The sequence below is a fragment of the Corvus moneduloides genome, chromosome 11 (genome assembly GCF_009650955.1).
Source record: "Corvus moneduloides isolate bCorMon1 chromosome 11, bCorMon1.pri, whole genome shotgun sequence".
Lineage (NCBI taxonomy): Eukaryota > Metazoa > Chordata > Aves > Passeriformes > Corvidae > Corvus > Corvus moneduloides.
The window spans coordinates 12,292,104-12,313,820 of NC_045486.1; the positions used below are offsets into that span (position 1 = coordinate 12,292,104).

Here is a 21,717-nt window from a genome sequence, read left to right on the forward strand (position 1 = left end):
GTAATGTAAGCAGAGTATTTCTTCACTTGTATCTCCATTGACCACAGAGACTCCAGAGAACTACATACACACGTCACTTCTAAATGGCCAAAGGCAGCTGAGCCATTTGGACACAGCCACTCTTTCTGCCATCTGATGCGTGACACTGGTGTTTTGTGGCAGGTGCAAGGAGGTTCTTTCTGCAGAGCAAGGCCTACAACATCCCATACAAAAACATACAACCAGAAAAAAAAAATTCTAAGTGCTTATTTATGTATTTATCAGCTGAAATATTTTTAAACCAGCGCTACACTTTCAGGTAGCTAAAACACGCGTTCCTCGACACAACCTTACACAGGTGCGAGTGCCGTACCGCACCAAGATGGCGGGGGGCGCAGGACTACAACTCCCAGCAAGCGGCGCGCCGTCGCGTCATCCGCGCCATGGAGGATACCGTGCGCTCTGACCGCAGAGCACAATGGGAGTTGTAGGCGAAGGGCTGCACCGCCCGGGCCCGGCGCATGCGCGGCGGCGGCGGCGGCGGACGCGGCGCGTGGCAGGAAGCGGAAGGGGGCGGCCGCGCTCGGAGCCTGACGTGTCCCTCCCTTCGCGGCCGCCGCTCGCTGCTGCTCCGCCGGCGCCGCCATGGGCAGTGAGTACCGGGAACCCCCCGATTTAGCCCCTGCTGAGTTCTTGCTTCTCCCCTCCGGCCGGGAAAGCGCTGTTCCCGTGGGTGGCAGCTTATCCCGGCGAAGGAACCGGTGCTGTGTGCCCCGTGCCGGGCGCCCCGCCCGGCCCCGCCAGGCTGAGGGTGCCGGGCGCGGTACCGGGGCGGGGGGGGGAGGCGGGATGTGATGACCCTTCCAGAGACACTGTCAGAGGGAGCTACAAACTCTGTCTGCAGCCCGGAGTGATCCGGTCAATGGGAGTCTGCAGGATCCCGTACCTCGAGGACAAGCTGCTTGGAAAGCGTCTTAGTCGACTGGTGTATTAGTGTAGATGTTGGAGACACCCTTGATTTGCTTTAAATTGAATATCGCGGTCCAGTGTAACTGTTCAGACAGAATCGTTTGAAATTAAGAAAATCTCTTTGTGGGCTGTTCTTAAAGCGTTACTAAGTTGCCGCTGAAGCTGCAGCCTTCCGTGAAGAGGTGGAAAGGCACCAGTAGTTTCAGTTCTGCACTGTTGTGCTCTTCTTGGTTCAAATCAGTCCAAAATACAAGCGCTACCTTATATTTGCCTTTAGAATTAACTCTTCTTCAGCTTCAGAGCTCTCTGTTTATGGGAGAACTTGTGACTTTGCAAATCCCCTCTTCATTATATGCTTATTTTAAGACAGATTTCTGGTCTAAGGATGCATCTTTTTGGCTAGAAGGGGATCATGGCGTGAAGTGTTCTGTAGACTAACTTGAATTGATGCTTCTGAATTGTGTGGGTAGGAGTTATTAAGCTGTATGGCCCAAAAGTGTGTAGGAATTCTTAAACTGTAGAGCCCAAAAGTGATATATATACAATACCCACAGCACTTTTTTCTCATATATCAGGCTGGGGAGAGACTACCATGAAGTAAAAGCTCAAGGGTATTGATAAACTCCTGTAAAGCAATGACAGAGGTTTTTTTGGTGCTGTCAACCTTCTCATTGAAATGGGAAAACACTTGACTTTCTTTAATTCTGTTCCCAGTCCATACTGTACTTAAAATGTGCTAGCTGCATCTCTGTGTATTTAGAACAGATAAGAATTTAATAACACAAAACACTCCCCCCAACTAACCAACCAAAAATTCCCCAAAACTGGGACTTTTATTATATAGAGTACATGTCCAAATTCAATTCAGCTTGAGCTTTTCCCAGTGTTTGATGTATCTGTGTGTTCACTTTGTCTTTTAACTTATTTCTGTGCAGTAAAATTTCTTGAAGTAATCAAGCCCTTCTGTGTTATCTTGCCTGAAATTCAAAAGCCAGAACGGAAGGTAGGTTAATAAAATTTTCTTCCTAGGTTTGTATTTGTGTGCTATAAAATGTTTAGAGTTGGCATTTTTGGGTTTTGGGGTTTCTTCCCTGTTGGGAGAATGGCAGTTTTAGGCACAGTTGTTTTTAATGGAGTGCATGCGTGGTGCATCTCATCCTGTAGATGTGGCTGTACAAGAATAAATGCAGTTGTGCAGATTTGGTTGTGTTATGTCACAGCAGTGCAGGGTGAGATGTTGAAGGCACTTCAGATTGAAGTGTAAACTAGAGTAAGTTATAACAACAGCTTGAAAGTCTCTGCTTCATAAGATCTAATCTAAGATTATTTGCTGAGATAAGCTGCTCTCTAATATTGTTTTTTTCTCATCATAAGCTCTTTCTCATGAAAATGTAAGACTCATTTCTGTGGAAGTACTAGAATTATCTTGCATTGACATAAGCTTGTTTATTTGGATTAAATTTTGAATGAAGCTTTGTAGCGTTCCTTGGTCTTATGTGGGATAAAAGGGATGAACAGTAGGTTATTTTCTTTAGGATGTTCTGTACTTTGTCCCTTCACAAGAAAATCAAATGTGCTACTATGAAAGTTTGCTTGATGGACTAGGTCTTGTTATCTTGACAGCTTTATCATCTGTTGTTGGTTTTTGGGTTTGTGTTTTTTCCCTTTAGATTCAGTTTAAGGAAAAGGTACTATGGACAGCTATCACACTCTTCATCTTCTTAGTATGCTGCCAGGTATGTTTCCTTCCCTTTTTTAAGGAAGAGCTGAAATGTTTAAAGCATGCTGTGAAGTCTCTAATTTAATCTCTTGGTTGGAAATGCAGATCCCCTTGTTTGGCATTATGTCATCAGACTCAGCAGATCCTTTCTACTGGATGAGAGTGATTTTGGCATCAAACAGAGGTATGGTCAGTCTTTCAGGAGGGCATTTTTTTTTTACCTTGAATCAAAATGCTTTTGGACTTTCGTTGCAGTCCATTTTAATGAAGAAAAAAACAGAAGTAGAGAATGAAAAGTAATTTTTCTGTATTACGTAAAGTCATAAACTAGTGTGGCATTGGGAAAGGCACAACTTTCTGGACAAAATGAGTTTATGGCTGACTGTGTTCAGTCTATTACATGTACAAAAACTGAGCTTTTTTTTTTTGAGGGAAATGGTTAGGGAAGAGACAGTTCTTAGTTACCTGCATTGCTGCTGTTGCAATCTTCAAGGTTTGTGATTTGTGTTTCAAATCATATTCCTTGAGTGCTGTGGTTTCCTGGGTGGCATCTTTTACTCTGTCACAGAGAATATTGAAATGCATAGTAATTTATATAAATTTCAGTTTCTTGTAGAGGCTTTCCAATGCAGTTATGAAGGTTAAAATTCATGATAGTTTATATAAATTTCTGTTTCTTGAGGAGGTTTTCTAATGCAGCTATGAATTAAGAATGGTGACAGTTTCCTGAATTCACTTTATCATTCCATATCATTTGGGCTATCAGTTTATATCATACTTTGTTTTATGCAGAGTAAATCTGTTCTTGACAGCAAAAGTCTTTTTCAATGAACATAGTATTTTTGAGGTACTGAGGAGTACTACATATCAAACTGACTGCTAACAAGCTTCTGTTGTTATTGAGAACTTTTACATTTATGGAGGTTTCGAGTTTTAGGTCTTCTCCATTGTGATGTAAAGGTTGATAAAAACTAATTTTGAACTTCTCTGTTCTTCCTGTGTCTTCCTGGCAGGAACGTTGATGGAGCTGGGCATTTCACCCATTGTCACTTCAGGGCTCATCATGCAGCTCTTGGCAGGTGCTAAGATAATTGAAGTTGGTGACACCCCGAAGGACAGAGCTCTCTTCAACGGAGCCCAGAAATGTGAGTAACAGCTCATGTAAAGCACTGGTGGTTAGAGTATCTCACCCTAACAGTGGAAGGTGGGAATTTACCGTGGGATGAATGGTTGAGTTGGACTTGTGGGTTTCTGTCGTGCTCTGTGTTCGTGTTCTGCTGCAGATACTTGTATTTCATCAGTCTTTTACTGGCAGCTCTCTGCCTTGTTGGCTGTTAAGCTTCAAAAAGGTGTGAAAAGGAAAAGTATCAGTGCAATTGGCATTGCTGCTGTAATCTCCCCAGATAAGTGAAGCAATGTAGAGACTGTGGGGACTCAACTTTTGAACTGTGATGGTCAGTGTTAATCTAAGTATTTCATAGTGATTAAGATGTTGGTTGTAGCTGTTTATACCTTGCAGTTTCAGGCATGGGTCTTTCTCATCAGTAAGGGGTCTCTGTGGTCAGTTGATAATGACTTCCAGAAAAAACTGAGTTATTTGATGCTGTACACTACTTACTGATATGTGTACTGGGAAAAAATCGTAAATTGCTTGTAATATCTTAACACCATCAGAGTGTATCTAAAGCAGTCTTTGGTAACCAAACCCACCTGCTTCTAAGTGCATTTGTTTCTGAACTATCTGTGTGTATTTCTATTTCCAGTGCCAGATTTCAGACAGCAGAGTTAACTTGCTCTTGAATTTAAACATCCCCTGAGTTACGTATTCCTTCCCAAGTGTTGTGGTTTAACCCCACCTGACAACTCAGTGTCACATGGGACACTTGCTCACTCTCCCTCCTGTGGGAAGGAGAGGAGAATCAGAAAAAAAAATAGGAAAAAACTCGTGGGTTGAGATAAAAACAGTTGAATAACTGATAGAAAGTAAAAAATAATAATAACAATAACAACTGTAACAAGAAGGAGAGAGAGAGAAATAAAACCTCAGGGAAACAAGCGATGCACAATACAGTGCTCACCACCTGCTGGCCGATGTCCAGCCAGTTCCTGAGCAGTGATCAGCCCCTCCTGGCCACCCCCCCCAGTTTATGTGCTGAGCCTGACATTCCATGGTATGGAATATCCCTGTGGCCACTTAGGGCCAGCTGTCCTGGCCGTCCTCTCTCCCAGTTTCTTGTGCACCTGCTGGCTGGCAGAGCATGGGACACTGAGAAGTCCTTGACTTGGGGTAAGCACTTCTGAGCAACAACTAAAACATCAGCCTGTTACCAGCATTATTCTCATGCAAAACCCAAACCACAGCACTGTACCAGCTACTGCAAAGAAAATTAACGCCATCTCAGCTGAAACCAAGATTCTTTACAAAGAAGTGATTTCTATTTCTCTAATTGCCCACTGATATAAATACCCAGGACAAATACATACTTTTTTCTTTTTATTCTGTAGTGTTTGGAATGATCATTACCATTGGACAGTCTATTGTGTATGTAATGACTGGAATGTATGGAGACCCATCTGAGATGGGTGCTGGTATCTGCTTGCTTATCACAATCCAGGTAATTTCTAGTCTTCTCTACTTACTCTTCCCCTGAAAGGGTCAAAAAATCAGCCTTATGGACAGGCTGTCCCACATGCAGAGAAAAAAGGCCCAAGTATACCTGCTGCTTCATATATAGTCTAATCTTTCAATGCACATTTTTTTAACAAAATGGAAAAGACATGGAACTAACGCTGTATTTCTTTTTTTACTGTAGCTTTTTGTTGCTGGTTTGATAGTTCTGCTCTTGGATGAGCTGCTCCAGAAAGGATATGGTCTTGGTTCTGGCATCTCTCTCTTCATTGCTACCAATATCTGTGAGACTATTGTGTGGAAAGCATTCAGTCCCACCACAGTGAACACAGGGCGAGGTAATGTGGCACAGTCTGTTTTCTTTACCAATAGTTTGTACAAAAATGCAACTTTTTTTTTTTTTTTTTTTCACTCTTAATGCCAAATGCTGTTACTACTGTCTTGGCTGTGGAGTGACTCTTGCTAATGCAGCAAGTGCTGCTGTGTAAAGTGCAAGCACAAAGACATTTTTTTCTCAATTTATAGTATCTCACAAGATATTTACTGAACTTGAATTTCTTACAGTGCCTTCATTAAAAGTTAGCAGTGGTAGACTGCCATTGTATTATGATTGCTGCCCAACTTACTGACCAAATATTAGCTGTTTCTTTCTGCTCCTTGCCTTTTTTATACTTTGCCCTAAAGATCTTATTCTCCAAACTCCACTGGAGATGATCTTGTTTGCCACTGTACAGTAGAAAACAGAAGTGAGGTTATGCCATTTGCTGTAATTCAAACAGTAACTTGTGTCTCACCATGACTGACACTAGAAAGCCTGATGCTTCCCTGTAAGCTTTTTGATCAGGAGGAGGGAAGAAAGAACTTGGTGCTTGTCAATGTTTCTAGAGACCAATAAAACTATCCCATGTTGGGTTATGATTTAGTTTCTAGGCCACTACAAGGGGATTTAAAAAAAAATCTTGGCAATAACATAGCTGGTATGAAGGGTGACAGTGTAAAAGCCTGAGAGCACGCTCAAGATGCAGAAGACTCAGAGAACTCCCATTCTGAATCCTGTGGTTCAGAAGTATGCTTAATGGGACAAAGCACTGAAGCTTGGAGATACTCACAACTCACCTAACCTGTTTTTTCTTCTCCTTTCCAAGGCATGGAATTTGAGGGAGCCATCATTGCTCTGTTCCATCTTCTGGCTACTCGCACAGACAAAGTCCGAGCTCTTCGTGAGGCCTTTTACCGTCAGAATCTTCCCAACCTCATGAATCTGATTGCCACCATCTTTGTCTTTGCAATTGTCATTTATTTCCAGGTCAGTTGGAATAATGAGGGTTGTAAAACTATATGGAAGTAAATCTGAAATCTGCTTCCTTCTACAGGAAGTGATATATTCACAAGACTCATTTTTGTACCTGCAGCATCTGGACGTTCATTATACATTGCCTTCTCTTAATCAGTTTCCACACTTACTGTAGTCACACAGAAGACTTGAGACTTACTTTAGTCTCTGAAAAAAGAAACAAAAAACCAAACAAAAATGCTCCAGATGTATGTGTGCATGTGATATTGTCTAACCCAAATGCTCTTGCTTTTTTACTGGGAAATACTTTCAAGTCTTTAGACCTGTGCATCTCATACTGTTTGTTTCTGAAGAATATAGGAAGTTTTAATGTTTCTGTTCCTGGATGCTTTGTTCAGTCCCCTTGAAGCTTCAGATTTCTTCTGATGTCTAAGTCTTTCATACCTTCTTGTGTGTGTGTGCTTAGACAGCCCTGCAGGCTTGCAGACCCTTTGCAGAAGGGTTCTCATGAGGAGCCCTCTGGGCAGAGTATTTGTAGTTGCACAGAATGATTGCAGCTTTCTTCTGTTGCTCTCAAGGCCTTGCAATTTATGATCTCTGGTATGGGTTCATGTTCAGATGTAATGGGGGACTTTCTCTTGAAAACTTTTCAGGGCTTCAGAGTGGATCTTCCTATCAAATCTGCTCGCTACCGAGGCCAGTACAACACCTACCCTATCAAGTTGTTCTACACTTCCAACATTCCCATTATTCTCCAGTCTGCCCTGGTGTCAAACTTGTATGTCATCTCCCAGATGCTTTCTGCCCGCTTCAGTGGCAACTTACTGGTCAGCCTGCTGGGCACCTGGTCTGTGAGTATTCCTTCTCATCTTGCATACATCTTTACAAGGGCACCATTGAAATGTGGGGTTGGAGAGATAGTCTCTGATTTTTAGGACACTTTGATAAGTGGTCATGCACACTGAAACTCCTAAATTAGTAATTTGTTTGAATTAATGGTAGCATATTAGACCTGCTGTGAGGAATGTAAATGTGTGTGCTGCTGCAGTAGTAATGATGCAAAGTGACACAAAGGTGATACAAACTTTTCTAAGACTTGGATTAATGGGCAAGAAATAGTGAGAGGGTTGGTGACTGACTGCTTGCTTCCTTCTTCCAGGACACATCATCTGGAGGCCCTGCTCGTGCTTATCCAGTTGGTGGACTCTGTTATTATCTGTCACCTCCAGAGTCCTTTTCTTCAGTGTTGGAAGACCCTGTACATGCAGTTGTTTATATTGTATTTATGTTGGGCTCCTGTGCTTTCTTCTCTAAGACATGGATTGAAGTCTCTGGCTCCTCTGCCAAAGATGTAAGTTTAAAATGACAAATTATGTAAGCATATTTGATGAAAACAGATGGGTTGTCGTAAGAATAAGACTGACTTCCTTCTGGAAAAGCTGTTCTGCTGGTAATGTTGTTGGTAATATTCATTGTTTGTGTAAACAGGGACTGTGTCTTTTTTGCTATTGGGAAAGATTGAGACAGAATGGGGGTCATTTTTTTCCTCTGTTTTCTTTTACTGCTTTTTAAAAAAAATATCAAAACTTAAATAATTGCTTTCATTGGAATTAGGAAATTTAGAACACACAACATCTGATGAGTGTGAGAGCAGGAAAGATAACAGGAGAGGTAGAAACTCTTTCAGTTCCATGTGACAGGTGCACTGTGTGCAAGGCAGTTGCCACTGAAAATCTTGCAGATAAAGCTCAGACAGCCATTCCTGACATAGAGAGTTCTGAGCTTCCTTTGTGAGAAAATTAACTAGAGGTTGTTATTTTTAAGTTGAGAGCACTGATAATGGAGAAAATAGTGCAGTGCATTAATGTACTTGAGCCTAGCTTCTCAAAAATTCCATTTGCCACAGGATATTTAATATTCGGGAACTATATCATCCTGAAATTGGAATTGGAAAACAAGACAGAAAATAGCTGTCATTGTGGTATGTTTGTATTGTGTGGTTTTGGATGGGAAGTGAAGTTTGGCAGCCATGTGGAATGGTTTAATCCATTCTTTAACAAATATATAGTTGCACAGTTACTGTAGCAGTGTGAGCACTCTTGTTTCGGACTTGCATCTTGCTGCTTGTCAGGCATGCAGGGAGGCACTCACAGCCATGTACAGTCAGGTTTTTATTTCAGAGTAAACCAACAAACAGTTTTTAACACTTTAATACTTTTTCCTGGTACTAAGTAAAATTATTTTAAGTTCATGTAAATAAAGGTCAGAAATAAAAGTTGATAAATCATTACTTATATGTTCATTGTGTAGTGGAGAACTGGCAGCTTAATCATGTGAAAGTGTGTTTTCTCAGTGCATGGAGTCAGTGATGAGCACCTTCATGTTCTCCTGCTGGAGTTTGCTACCCACAGTTGTTAGTAAAGTGTTTGCAGGGCTCTGCTGTAGGCCTGTGCAACTGCAGAAATCCAGTTTAAGAGTAATGTTCCAAGAAGGGATTCTAAGTGTAGTTTCTAGTGTGGCTCACAAATAAATAGTTGACTCAGCTGAATGCAGGAAACTGAAACAGAACGGACACTTCAAGGAATGGTTCTGCAACATCTACTAGACCCTCATCGGGAGAAGGGTAGATGGCAAAACACAGATTGAATTATGTGTATGAGAGCCTACCAGTATCCAAATTTTCCTTTTCTCAGTAGGACTAGAATTATCCAAAAAGCTTTGTGTAATTGACAGGTAGAAGAGTGCCTGTGACTGTAACTTATCTGAAGTTAAAATACTGGATATTTTTAACTCAGATGAGTAATGTAAAAACCAAAACAATACAAAAAGCGCCCAACTCCTCCACCATTTACTGCACTGTCTTGCTTCTGTTTTCCCACAGTACTGCATTCCATGGCCTTGGTAAATGACACTAAACTTGCTCCATTCCTTGATTCTGTACAGGTTGCCAAGCAATTGAAAGAACAGCAAATGGTAATGCGAGGGCACAGAGAAACTTCAATGGTACATGAACTCAACAGGTGAGCTACACATTCACTGGCTGTTCATGCAAAGTGTTGTGGGCAAATACATGGCAAAGTTTGCTTTGACTTCCATTTTCTAGATCCTAGAACACAGATATTCTTTCAGCTTTGATGTTACATGCACGAGACATAGAACATTACCTCATTAGTGGAAGACTTGTACAGTACAGCTTATTTTTGCCTTGCGTTTAAAGAATTTGCCTTAAATTCTGGACCTTCTGTTTTCCTATTACATTTTTTCATTTATATACTCTTCTCAAGGTAGCTAATAATGAGCATTTCAGTGTACTTTACTACTTCAAACTGACCCAGAAGTATTTTCTTACTGTAATTTTTTGTGTCTTGAGTACTGTTTTCATGCAGACTTTGCTTCTAAAACAAATACTTATTTAAATCTCCTAGGTGCAGAAGTAGGCAGGGGTTGATGTCTCTAGGTTTTCAGATTTCAGGATAGGACCTTTGTGTTATAGAAATGTTATTGAAACTTTGGATTTCAGTCATCTACAGGTGACTTGATGAGCCAGTAGCCATAAGTTTAATATTTGCCCATAATTGCATGGTGGACTGTAATACCTTCTCCTCTTAGTGTAGCATTTTTTTCTCCTCCAGTCAGGTTGAGCTTTTTATTTCCTTGCCCAGTGTACTGGCATTTATTGTGTGTTCCTTACATGAGAAGAGAGTATTCTGCCACTGACTTTTTTTGTCACTATCCTGAGCAAACTGTAATGCCCCTTTTCTGTTCTCTTTTCATGTTTTACAGGTACATCCCTACAGCTGCTGCCTTTGGTGGGCTCTGTATCGGTGCCCTCTCTGTGCTGGCAGACTTCCTTGGGGCAATTGGCTCTGGAACTGGAATTCTGCTCGCTGTCACCATCATTTATCAGTACTTCGAAATTTTTGTAAAGGAACAGAGTGAAGTTGGCAGTATGGGAGCTCTTCTTTTCTAACCCTAGCTTCTCATGGACCCAGGAAAGAGAGGAGGGACATTCTCAAAGTGTAGCCAGTCAGGTGAAAAGAAGTATCATAAACTTGATAGTGTCATTCTATAGAAACAGATATTTTAATAATGTTTCCAAAGTACATTCCCTTACGTTCAAACTTTTCTAGCATACTGTTTGCATTTTATAAATTGATGAGGAAGATGTGCAAAAAAATTTTTTTAAGAAAATTGTTTTTTAATTATGTGTTAGGAGAGTCAGCTTTTTGACTTGGATTTAATTCAATGACTCCTGAAAATTTTTTGGGCCCCTTTCACATTTAGTAACCGGAAGCCTTTACAGGTTTTAAGTAATGTTTGTTAAATAAATATTTGCAAGGGATTTTTTTCCATTTAACTCGTTTTTGCAGCTCCTTTGCAGTAATGGTGAGAAAAATCTCTCCATCTGATGCTCAAGTTCCATAATTACAGTTGTAAGCACAAACAGTGGTTCATGTGTTTGGGTTTTTTTTTCAGTATGGCAGATTTGAAAGGCAGTTGTTTCTTTTTACTAAATGATTAATTCTAAATGCGTTGTCTTGTAATTACTGCACTAGACTTTGTCAGATGTTGAGTATTGGCTTGAGACTGTTGTCAGGTTTCTATGTAAGAAAAGAGTGTGTCCTTTCCCACCACCTCTCCTCCACAAGCAGAAAACTCAGGTAAATCTAGATTCTGCCAAACCTGTGCCTAAGAGTTGCTACTTTGAAACTTGGTTAAACTGACTTTGTAAAACCTTCTAATTAGTTTTTATTGCCATTGGTGGCTGTACTTCTAGTTGTAATGCTGGCTGAAAGGAATGAGTGTGGTGGCTGCTTAGATGCAAATCTGCTTGTGCTCTTTGCTAGGGCGAAGTTTCCCTCCTTGATAATGAATTCTGGTCTCGTAGCAATCAGGATGTTATCTGATTACTCATATCTAGTGAATTTTGAGTCTCATTACCACAAAAGAGTGGGAAGAATGGATGTTACTTGTCTGTTCCTCTAGATCTAGATACGAGACCCTTGTCAGATAACTCCACTAAGGGGCTTATGTAGAAGACTTTTCCATCCTATAATCTCACAGATTTGAGTGGCACATAGGAAAATACTCTTTCAGAAGGTATTGGGATTCCTTTTTTGAAGATCACACCTTCAAATTGGAGAGGTTACAGTTAAGGCTGTAATGGACCCAGAATAAAACTTAATTTTCCATTTTAATTTAGGTTGTCAGTACTAATTAGGTGCCTAGGACCAAATGCAAATATTTGTGTACAAGTTTGTAAATACACTTTTCCTCAATCAGTATTGGACAACATGGAAACCAGAACGAGGAGTTTTAATGCTGGAACTTTCCTTTACACTGCCTCAATATGCCTTCTGTGCATTTTTGCATGTTGGGCAGACAGTATGTGAGTCACTGTTCCTGCTGGAGTGGTGGGACTGTTACACACCCAGGGAGCACAGATGACATCCAGAAGCCCTTGTTAATACCCTGAGCTCAGATACCAAACACGTGGGAAATCTGCAAATGTGGAAAGAGATGCACCTATCAATGAAAGTCAAACACCTGGGGTGAGGATCACGATTGGAAACGGAATAAAAGAACTGGGATGAAGTATCCATGAAATGATTGCTGTCAGCCATTCAGTATGATGTCACACTACCTTCAATCATTTTTGTGTTTTTCATAAAGTACTAGTGCACCACAGCACAACTGTGATATGAAATGGGGACAGTTAAAAAGTGGCATTAAAAGGAGAGGGAAAGGGTTCTAATACGGTTCTGCTTTGGGGATTTTTTTGGGTTGTTTTTCCAGGAAGCCCAATGCGAACTTGCTTTTGATTCAAAAGAGTCCACTTCTGTGCATGCAGCTCTGGCTGGGCTGGAGCTGTACTTGTATTTTTGGTCATATCATTTGTTTGAACTGGTTGCAGTTTAGACCATTTGCTCTTTGGTGTCTAAGCAGCACTTGTTCTGTGCATTTGTATTTTTGTTGTCTAGTGGTAAATCTTTGTTATCAAAAAGCTCTGTCCTCAAAGCAGGATCTGCTAGCCATACAGTGGATGTTCACAAAAAGAAATAATGCCTAAAAAATCTGCTTTATAATTAAATAAAGTACATCTTTGGAGCTAGTGCTTGGCTTTTGGTGCTTGGATACTGTTACAGTTCTAACACTTGTAGAATAACCTTACCCACCTGTGAGACTGAGAAAGTGATACCCTCAAAACACCTGATCAGACCATCAGTGTGAAATCAAGACAAACTGTATTTGCTTCAAGGTCTCTCAGTAGTGGGTTCCCAAAATAACTGAACCTTGACCATTCCCCTAAGCTTTTCTTTTTTGAGTTGCAATTCTAATGGCACTGCACAAGTAAATAGTGAGTGGGGTAGTGATGCATCAGTTTAGCAAAAACTGTTTTCATGAGCGATACAGTGCCAGTCTTTTTGTAGCACGATAATTGGAACAGCAAAACTCAAAGCTGATGATATTCCCGATACTGTTTTGCCCTCTGAGTTTTTTAACTTAGAGTAAGGGAAAATTTTGCCTTCCTCCTGAATAGAAATAGCCCAGTACCTGAAAGCAAATTTACTTAAAATACTGTATAGTACTGGATGCAGGAAGTTCAGCCACACTTTCGGTCGTGTATGAAGTCATTCTAAAGAGCAGCCTGATTTCTTCCTTGCTGTTTTATTTTTCACCAGGAAACTTGCACTGATGACTGTGGTTGCTGTAGGAATATTGTCATCAGACATACGATCACAGAAATAATTGAGGGCACTAGATATGAGGAGTTATATGCAAGAGAGCTGGGTGAGAGACCAACACCAGGGCAACATCTGACATCATCTTTCTGCTGGTGATGTTCGTGCAAAATTCTTGGCATAGCCTTTTCTTCTGCCCTGCAGGTTTCATGTGAAAGCTTCTGTAGCATTTAAGTGCTGGGTATTATAATTTTGTCCCTTTTGTCATTATTCATAAAGCCTTGAAAATCGTCTGGTTCATTCTAGTTCACTTATTCCTAGGGCCTATTTCCATATAATTTTGAGATGGCAAACAAATGGACTTTTTTTCCTAATCTCTGAAACATTTTGTTGTTGGATTTTTATATTTAAAAATAAATGAATTCCTTTTGGCTTCAACTGTAAAGGTTGTTGCGTTACTCTAAACGTTTCGTGACTGTGCTCCCTTGATTTCTTTTGGGGATAACCCTGTCCCATACTGTAAGCAGACTTATTTGTGGAACAGGTTTCGCAGCCAGCTTTTGGTAAAGGAGGAAGAGGAGTGGCCCAGTAACTGCTTTCCCTGACTGTCCTCTCGCAAGGAATAACAAGCTCTAGGTGGCCCTCAGTTTTCCCACTGCTGTGGGGAGGTTCCTGTGCGCTGTTTGCTCACGGATGCGGTGTGACACTGCCGGGTCCTCGGCCAGCCCCTGCAGCCTGGATCCCAGGCCTGCTGCCGAGGTGTTGCCGAGTGCTGGCTGCGTGCTCCAGCGCTTCCCGCAGCCCGGGTGCCTCCCTGCAGCTCCGTGCATGCTGCACGGTGTTTCCGCCAGAGGACAAGGGGGCTCTGGGCAGGGAGGGACACCGGGACACCTCTGCTGTACCCGGTGTGCGCCTTGGCTGTCCCTCAGCTCCCCTTCCCCGCCGCTCCTCCGCCAGGCTTCCGCCACGATCCCGCAGCTTTCGGCGGCCTCCTGCCCCCAAAGGTGGGATTGAGCCGCGGCAGGGACGGGCGTGCGGCTGCTGGAGCAGCGCCGGGGGCTCCGGAGCGGCTCCTCGGCTCCTCCGAGCCTCCCGAAGCTCCGAGCCCGGCCCGGGAGCCTCTGCCCGCCGGGTGGCAATGTTACCCTGCGAGTCAAGCACGGCACTCGGGACCAGGGAAAGGCGGATCAAAGCTCTTCCAAATGTGTGTCCTTTCTTTGCCTTCGCTGCGATGCCGATGGGCGTCGTACAGTGTAAAAAGTTCGGAGCAGAGTTTGCCAACATTTATTTGTGTTTCCTAGAGCTGGGGCCAGGATTGATGTTGTTTTAAGCTTAAAGGCTGAAAATAATCTTTTTGAGTGTTTATAATATTTATAATATTTTCTAATATATTTCAAGCATGCTGGGAGTCAAGGGGCAGTTGCTGTTAGAGCGTCTTCGTCTGCCACTTAAGCCTAGAGTGAGACAGTCTATGGAATTGGAGAGAAGACAAAAAAGAAGCATTTAAAACCAGAAACAATATTCTAAGCTGGGGACCTAATTAGTCAGCTAGACTTTAAGCTGCTGGTTTATAATATGCTCCTGGATGGATCTGCTAAAATTGAAACTCTTCTGTGGGCCAGGTTCTAGCAATCCTCTGGCCATTGCCAGCGTGGTTCCAGCCAAGCTGGCAGCACTTGGCAGAAAGGAAATACCGTGACACTTGGCACCTCCTTTGGCAGCTGTATCACAGGGGCTGGAGACTGAACAAGCACAAACATGATACACTTTGTCATCGCAGAGGGGGCCGTCAAGGTCAGAGATATTTCTTGCTGGGGAACAAGAAGACCAGGCCAATTTTTCAGAAATAGGAATACCTGGGAGCTTAAAACAGAGGGAACAAATAGAACAGCTAGGATACATATTTTTAAGAAGCTGTTTCAAGATATTTTTATATTGCTTTGAAGAAAATCAGGATACATGGCACATATATAAAATCCCAGATTCCCCTTCTTAGATATTAAGGCTACAGTGGATGGTTCCAAAAATGGTGTGAGCACTGCTGGGGAATATTAGCTATCTGAAATCTCAGATGAGTATTATCCACTTTAATCTCCAGCGTGTCTGAAGCTCTCTGATGGTCTTACAGCTCTGATGTGTCTCATCTTTATACCTGTGGTATGAAGATTTACAAAAGAAAAATGCAGGTCCAGACATATGGGAACAGGGTACAGTGAGCAGAACATTTTGCCTGATTAACTTCACTATACAAGTGTGACTTTTATTTTTGTTTAAATAGCTTTATCTTTTGGCCATGCAAGAACGTGAAATTGTTGCTGCTGGATTCCCTAGGGCTGCAGAGCTATGCCTAATGGAAGTAGAGCAAGGGCTCCCTGTGACCACAAATGTGGTCACTTACAGAATGATTTGGGATTGCAGAGCTCACTTGCAGAGAGTAACTGGTGGGAGTGTGGTGAGAGGCCGTCAAGGAATTGTGGGAAGCACCAGTGCAGGAGCCAAGGCAGTGAGGGGATGTACCCTTGTGAAGCTGGGATGTGGTGCTATGATGTGCCTATACCTAAACCACTATCTGAAAATGCTTTTGAGCTCCAGGATTTTGAAGACTGCTGACAACAAACTGTGAGTGTGTTGTGTGGCTGGGGATGGTGCTTAAAATGCAGAGGGGCAGCTGCCTGCTGGATCTCCCCTGCCAGACAAGCCCAGAATACCTGTGTGCTATAGAAATCAATGATTTGTTTAACCTTGGCATCCCAGCCTGACCTCTTGTTTCCTTTGCACTGTACAAAGTTTTCTTTGTGTTCTGCTGATGTAGAAACTTGTAAGATAGGAAAGTGTGTTTGTTAAAATAATTCCTTTTCTAAGCACTTTTATCTTGGATGTTTGAGGATAAAGCTTGAACTGTTGATTTTTAAGTTATTAGAAGAGCATTTTTTAACCTATCCACCTCGCTTTGAGTGACTCTTGAAAGGAGGAGAGATTTATTGGGGGGACATGTTAATTTCCTTAAGTAGGTAGAAAAGAGCTGCCTCTTATCTCAGTGCTTCCTATTTCTTAAGCAGTGCAGGCTGGTGGAAACAAGCCAACATTTGGGATAAGACTTACCTAATTTAGTGATGGAACACAGTAGCACAAGCCAGGGAGTCTGACACTACTTTCTGCAACTGAGGTACATCAAAGTCATTTTTATTTAGGTTTAAACACAGGTATCCACCTTTTTGTAGTGGATAGCTGGAAGCTCTCATGATCCATTAAACTGGGATGGTGACAAGGATATCACACGTGAAAAGAGAAGAGTTCTAGTTGCAGAGCAAATAGACTGGAAGGGTTTCCATTTTTATGAAGTGGGTTCTCATCTGTTACTTGTGTTGCAGGAGTTGTTTCCTTTGCATGTGAGCTCCCGTTTTGTGGGTACCAATTCTAATTACAATATCATGGACGTTTTTGGCTCCAAAAATTGTACACTCTGTAAAAAAACCTCCCACCTTTTTAAAAAAAAAAAAAAAAAAAAAAAAGCTGTGGAGCATGTCAGGACCTGTCCCCATTCCTGATCATTACCAGAGTCCCGGCTCAAAAAAGTGTCTGCCATCTCTTTACTTGCCTCTTCCACAGATATTGCCTCTTCTTAAAGCACCAGGCAGAAGTGTTAACTCTGTAGCGACTGAGATGCAGATCCAAACTGCACAGACATATGTATATAAAGTAGGTGTCTTTAAAGCGTAACTGTGAACAGTTAATTAATGAAATAATACACTTAATTCAGTCCTTAACCCCAAAATCAGCGTGTGAGCAGTGACCTCACAACTGTGGGAGAATGGGGGTCAGAGAATCGAGTGGTCCATGTGCCATCATGGTCATGTTTTCTTTTGTTCGTGCAGAATTGCTGATACATCACGGTCTTGATCCTACTTCACCCTTGTAGAATATCTCTGCTTCTCCAGAGAGTGTTTCTTTTATGCATAATCCATTAAACGATGATCAGAGCTTTGAGTGCCTGCAATTCATCAAGTTTAACACTTTACCTTTACTGTAAGAGAAGACAAAACCATTTCTCTATGGTTTTGGTTGTTAAACATAATAGCTATAAAATCGGCTCAAATCTAAATCTTTTACCTAAGCAGAGGTGACGGATTGACGCTATTGGGGTTCTATAAGGTGTTATTGGAGACATCATGAAGTTGCCTGAAGGCTGTTATACTGCTGCCACTCAGGGAAGTTTGTGTGAGCATAACAAAACAGCACCCTCCGATTGTCAGGAAAAAGGATCTTTATTTAGCCCAGGCTCCAGCCCACAACTTGAAAGACCTGAGCAAAATTCTCCATCCTATTTTCTTGTATTCCACAGGTGGATCTGTGCTGGGAGGTTCTTGCACAAAGCAGGTATTTCTCATCTCAGAGCTTCAGTCCTTCTGTGGAAGTGACCCTTAGACTGTCCAAACCTCACATTTCCCATAATAATGTGCTGTTTCAAATGCAAACACGTTGAGGAGCACTCTGTTCCCCAGCCTGGAGCCCCCTCAGCAGGTACCTGTGCCATCTGGATAGACACTGTTTTGTTCCATTACCCTGCAGAGCCATTACTGCAGCCATAAAGTGCAGCTTTGCCTTTCTCTTGTAAATCCTCTGGCAGGAGCATGATGTGGCTCTTGCCAACTACCTCTGGCAGGGGTAGCACAAGCCAAGGGGTTTGAGGAGCAGGATGAATGCCCAGAGAGGTGGGCAGCAGAGGTCAGAGATGGCCTTTCTTTCCTGTGCATCAGAGCTTTGTGCACACACATCTGTCTGCTGGAAGGCACAAGAGCCTCATGCCCTTGGCTGCCAAATCAAATGGGGCACAGGAGCTTTGCGACCTTGTCCAATGTGACATTTCAAAGGGTGTGAGATGAGCTTCACACAATTTGTTCTCGTCTTACAGCAATACCGAGAGCACTTGACCATGTGAAACTATTTTGCTCCATTTCTGTCTAAAAGGCTTAGCAATTCCTGGATGTAATTTTTTGATTTTCTCACTTGTTCCTATGTATGTGTTCTGTTGCTCTTTAAATGCCATTTGATGAGTGCTTTCCTCCTGTCCCAGCACAGGTGGGGTGGCGTTACCCTGCTGTGTGTGAGGGAAGGTGGCTGGGGTTTCTGAAGGCAAGTGATGATGTGTGTGGATAGTCCTGGCAAGATCTTGCCTTCTGGATTGGACAAAGCAAATTCATCCTCTGAAAAAATCTATCCAGAGGGACAGGACCCTTTAGGAGTATGTAGTTATCAGTCTCTGTAATCTTAGGTGCCTATCACCTGTATCCAAGTTGTACAATACAGATGTCCAGAGGGGCTGGAGCCATTCAATAAAGCTGCTGAAATAGTTCTTTACATTAATACTGAGTTTGAACTCATCACTCCTGCGGTCACTGGTCTGGAAAACCACACACAGCTCTCAGACCTGGAGAGTGTTGGGGATGATAAAGGAACGGACAGGCTGAAGCAGGGCTGAGGATCCTGACAGTCCCCACTTGGGACCCAGCAAAGCTGGTGCTGGGGAATTGTCTTTGGCCCCTGTGGCAGCATTTGGCTTGCCAGTTCCCAGTATTTACCTAAATATATTTTGGATTGTTGCAGCTCCTATTGTTTGTGATAAAGGCTTGGACAAAAGGTCTATTGATCAGGCGGTCCTGGCCATCCATCTCTGTCTGCCTCCGGAGGCAGCCGGGCTGTGGTGGCAGTGATGCTGCTGAGCCACTGCTCTGCATCAGGCTGGCACAGAGTTGTGCTTCCTGGGAGGGAAAAGGTGTGATGGCACCGCAGATCCCTCTCCCTTTCTCACCACATGCACATGAGGATCACTGTGTGAATACAGAGTGATGTGGGACGGGCTCTGAGCCAGGTTCAAAGCTCACACTCATCTTGCTCCTATGGTCTGGTTTAGTAAGCAACAGTCTGCCAGGTTTGAATGCTCGTGACATTCAAGCCCTGCAGAGCAAAGAGATTACCACAGACAAAGGTGCTGAATTTTACAATTTATTTTTTTTTTAATGAAGTCAACTACTGAGTGGAGAAAATCTTGTGACTGGAGGAAAACCCCTGGGTTTCTTAGGAAAAGTGAAATATTTCCTGTAGGTTTGAGCTAAACTTTGACTGCTTGTCTAATGATGAAAAATGGTGTTTGGTGCAATTAGATAATATATGGAAAATAGTCATATTTCTGGAATACTTGTTATTTCTTTTACTGTGTCATAGTCAAAATACAGCCTACGTATTTTGCAATGAAATTGCATCTCATGCAAAGATTCTTGCACTGACAGAGAAAATGAATACTTTTATTCCTAAAATAGGAGAGGATAAGATATTGAAAATAAAAGGCATCAATATTGCTAATGTGTATACGGAAAAGAAGGTTATGTCTTGTGGCTCTGAAGTAGAACTTACATCCAGTCATAATAATGCCGATACATAAAAACCTCTGTTTTGAAGAACTAGCTGGGGGAAAAAACAAAGTGAGATTTCAATATAGATACTTTTTAATGTAGTTAACAGAGTACAGTGTTAAGGACTGACAGTAAAGTTGGCCAGCTATAAATGGGAGTTATAGTTACCTGTTTTAACATTTAATAAATTGAAGTACTTATTCATTTTAGAGGAAGCTTTTTTTTTTTTTCAAGCAGTGGAGTTCAGAAGTAACATTATCACCTCAAAAATGAATATATTTTTATACATGTTACCATGTGTTTCTAATTTCTTTTTTTTTTTTCTTTTTTTTAATTTGAGCCTTCCCTGTTTCTGACACCCCCTGTTCCCGATCCTGCTGTTGTGAAAGGTGGGGATGGGTGTCCTCTGGCTGATCCAGGGACTCAGCACAGTGCAAAAGTCCTGGCTATGCTGGGTCTAGGAAGTTTTAGAAGCCTGGGTGCGGGTGGTGCCTGTAGAGCACAGACAGGCAGGAGCGTGAGCCGTGGGGACGATGCCAAGGCAGAGCTCCGGGCACCGGGACGAGCCTGGGTGCAGCCCCCGTGGCTGGGTACGAGTAGGACAGGAGTGGGGACAGGAGCCCGCGCGTCCCTGGGATCTCTGCAGCCTTTGGACGTGTCCACTTGCCGGACTGGCTGATGAGAAGTGCTGAAGTGTGGAAGTCATTAACTTCACCCGGATGGAAAATTGTCCTGTGCCTGCCCTCCAAAGGGAGCCTGCGGTGCCTTCCTGCGGGTGCCGAGCGCTCGCTGTGCTGGCCCTGCCCGCCGCCGCTCGCCGGCCTGGCGGCTGCTTCCCCCCGTCCCCGCCGTGCCCCCGCGCCGGTCCCTTCTGTCACCCCTCGTTTGCCGTCGCTCACATCGGCCGGGGCCGGGCCCGGAGCCCTGGCGGCTCGCCTGTCACCGCTCTGTGCCCCGGGGAGATCAAGGAGCTCTCGGACAATGGGGACATTGTCCCCGGGTTCCTGTGCCCTGGCTGGGGTAGCGAGCCTGTCCCCCGCAGCGACAGCCCCGTGTCCCCACACCCGGCAGTTCACGGGCCGGGTGACGTGGGACTGATGCCGCAGACGTGCGGAGAGAAGCTCTGGGGGGAGTGAATTGTGACAGCTTTTGGCTGGTGAGATAACTGAGGGGAACTGAGCGTTTTGAGCAAACAGTGTGATAAACGGGGTGCAGGATTTGAGGTCCCCCCATGCACATACATTTGGAAAGCATGTGGCCACGGAGATGCCTCTAATACGAATTGAATACATTATTTGATTCATAACTTGAGGTAAAACCTCTGCCTGGGGTTTTGGTGGATTTGCTTCTCTACTCAACACTTTTTTTGGTTTGGTTTGGTTTTAGTTTCTTTTTTCCTCTGTTTTTTTTTTTAGTGGCATTAGCTTCCTGCCAGAGAGCCTGCTGCATTTTCCAGGGGGTCTCTCTTTCTCTTGCTTTTCCCATTTAACCTTTCTACTCTTCTGTTCTCTTTCCCTTCTCCTGTGAGGTACAACCTTCTTTCAAACATCCCATCTCACTTCTGCTTCTCCTCTTGCTTTCTCTGGGATTGCATCTGCTACACTGAGGATTTATTCCTCCCCTCTGGTTGTGCTTTCTCTTCTCTTTCTTAGCATATTTCTGCCTTTCTCTCTTCTTTTTTTTTTTCCCTCATTCTCTAGATTTTCTTTCTTCTGACGCCATGAAAGTTTTTTGCCTTTTCTTTTATACCCCTGTTATACCTTTTTTACAACTTCTGTATTCCTAGTGCTTTTTGCCTACATTCTTGGACTTGTCAGGCTGAGAGACTAAACATTTTAGAAGCTTCGTAGCTAGGGATCAGTGTGCCCCAGACCCCAAGGTCCTCTCCAGAACACATTTTGTAAACTAAGATAGAACCATCCAGGGGAAGGTTCCTTGGGGATGGGGGCTCATTCACTGGGGAATCTTTGATAGATATGCTAATTAGTAAAACCTATAATGTTATACCAGATCTTTTGGGGGTCCATTTTGGC

General features: G+C 42.9%; 1 protein-coding gene across 1 annotated transcript; it reads left to right on the forward strand.

The window, feature by feature from the left end:
• The first annotated feature begins 531 nt into the window (after window positions 1-531).
• SEC61A1 (SEC61 translocon subunit alpha 1) lies at window positions 532-12,704 on the forward strand. The gene is made up of 12 exons (XM_032120808.1): window positions 532-631; window positions 1,884-1,951; window positions 2,619-2,684; window positions 2,774-2,852; window positions 3,682-3,813; window positions 5,174-5,283; window positions 5,482-5,635; window positions 6,443-6,603; window positions 7,245-7,442; window positions 7,751-7,942; window positions 9,535-9,611; window positions 10,375-12,704. The coding sequence occupies exons 1-12, from the start codon at window positions 625-627 to the stop codon at window positions 10,559-10,561; spliced, it is 1,431 nt and encodes a 476-aa protein (XP_031976699.1). The 5' UTR covers window positions 532-624; the 3' UTR covers window positions 10,562-12,704.
• The last annotated feature ends 9,013 nt before the right edge of the window (window positions 12,705-21,717 follow it).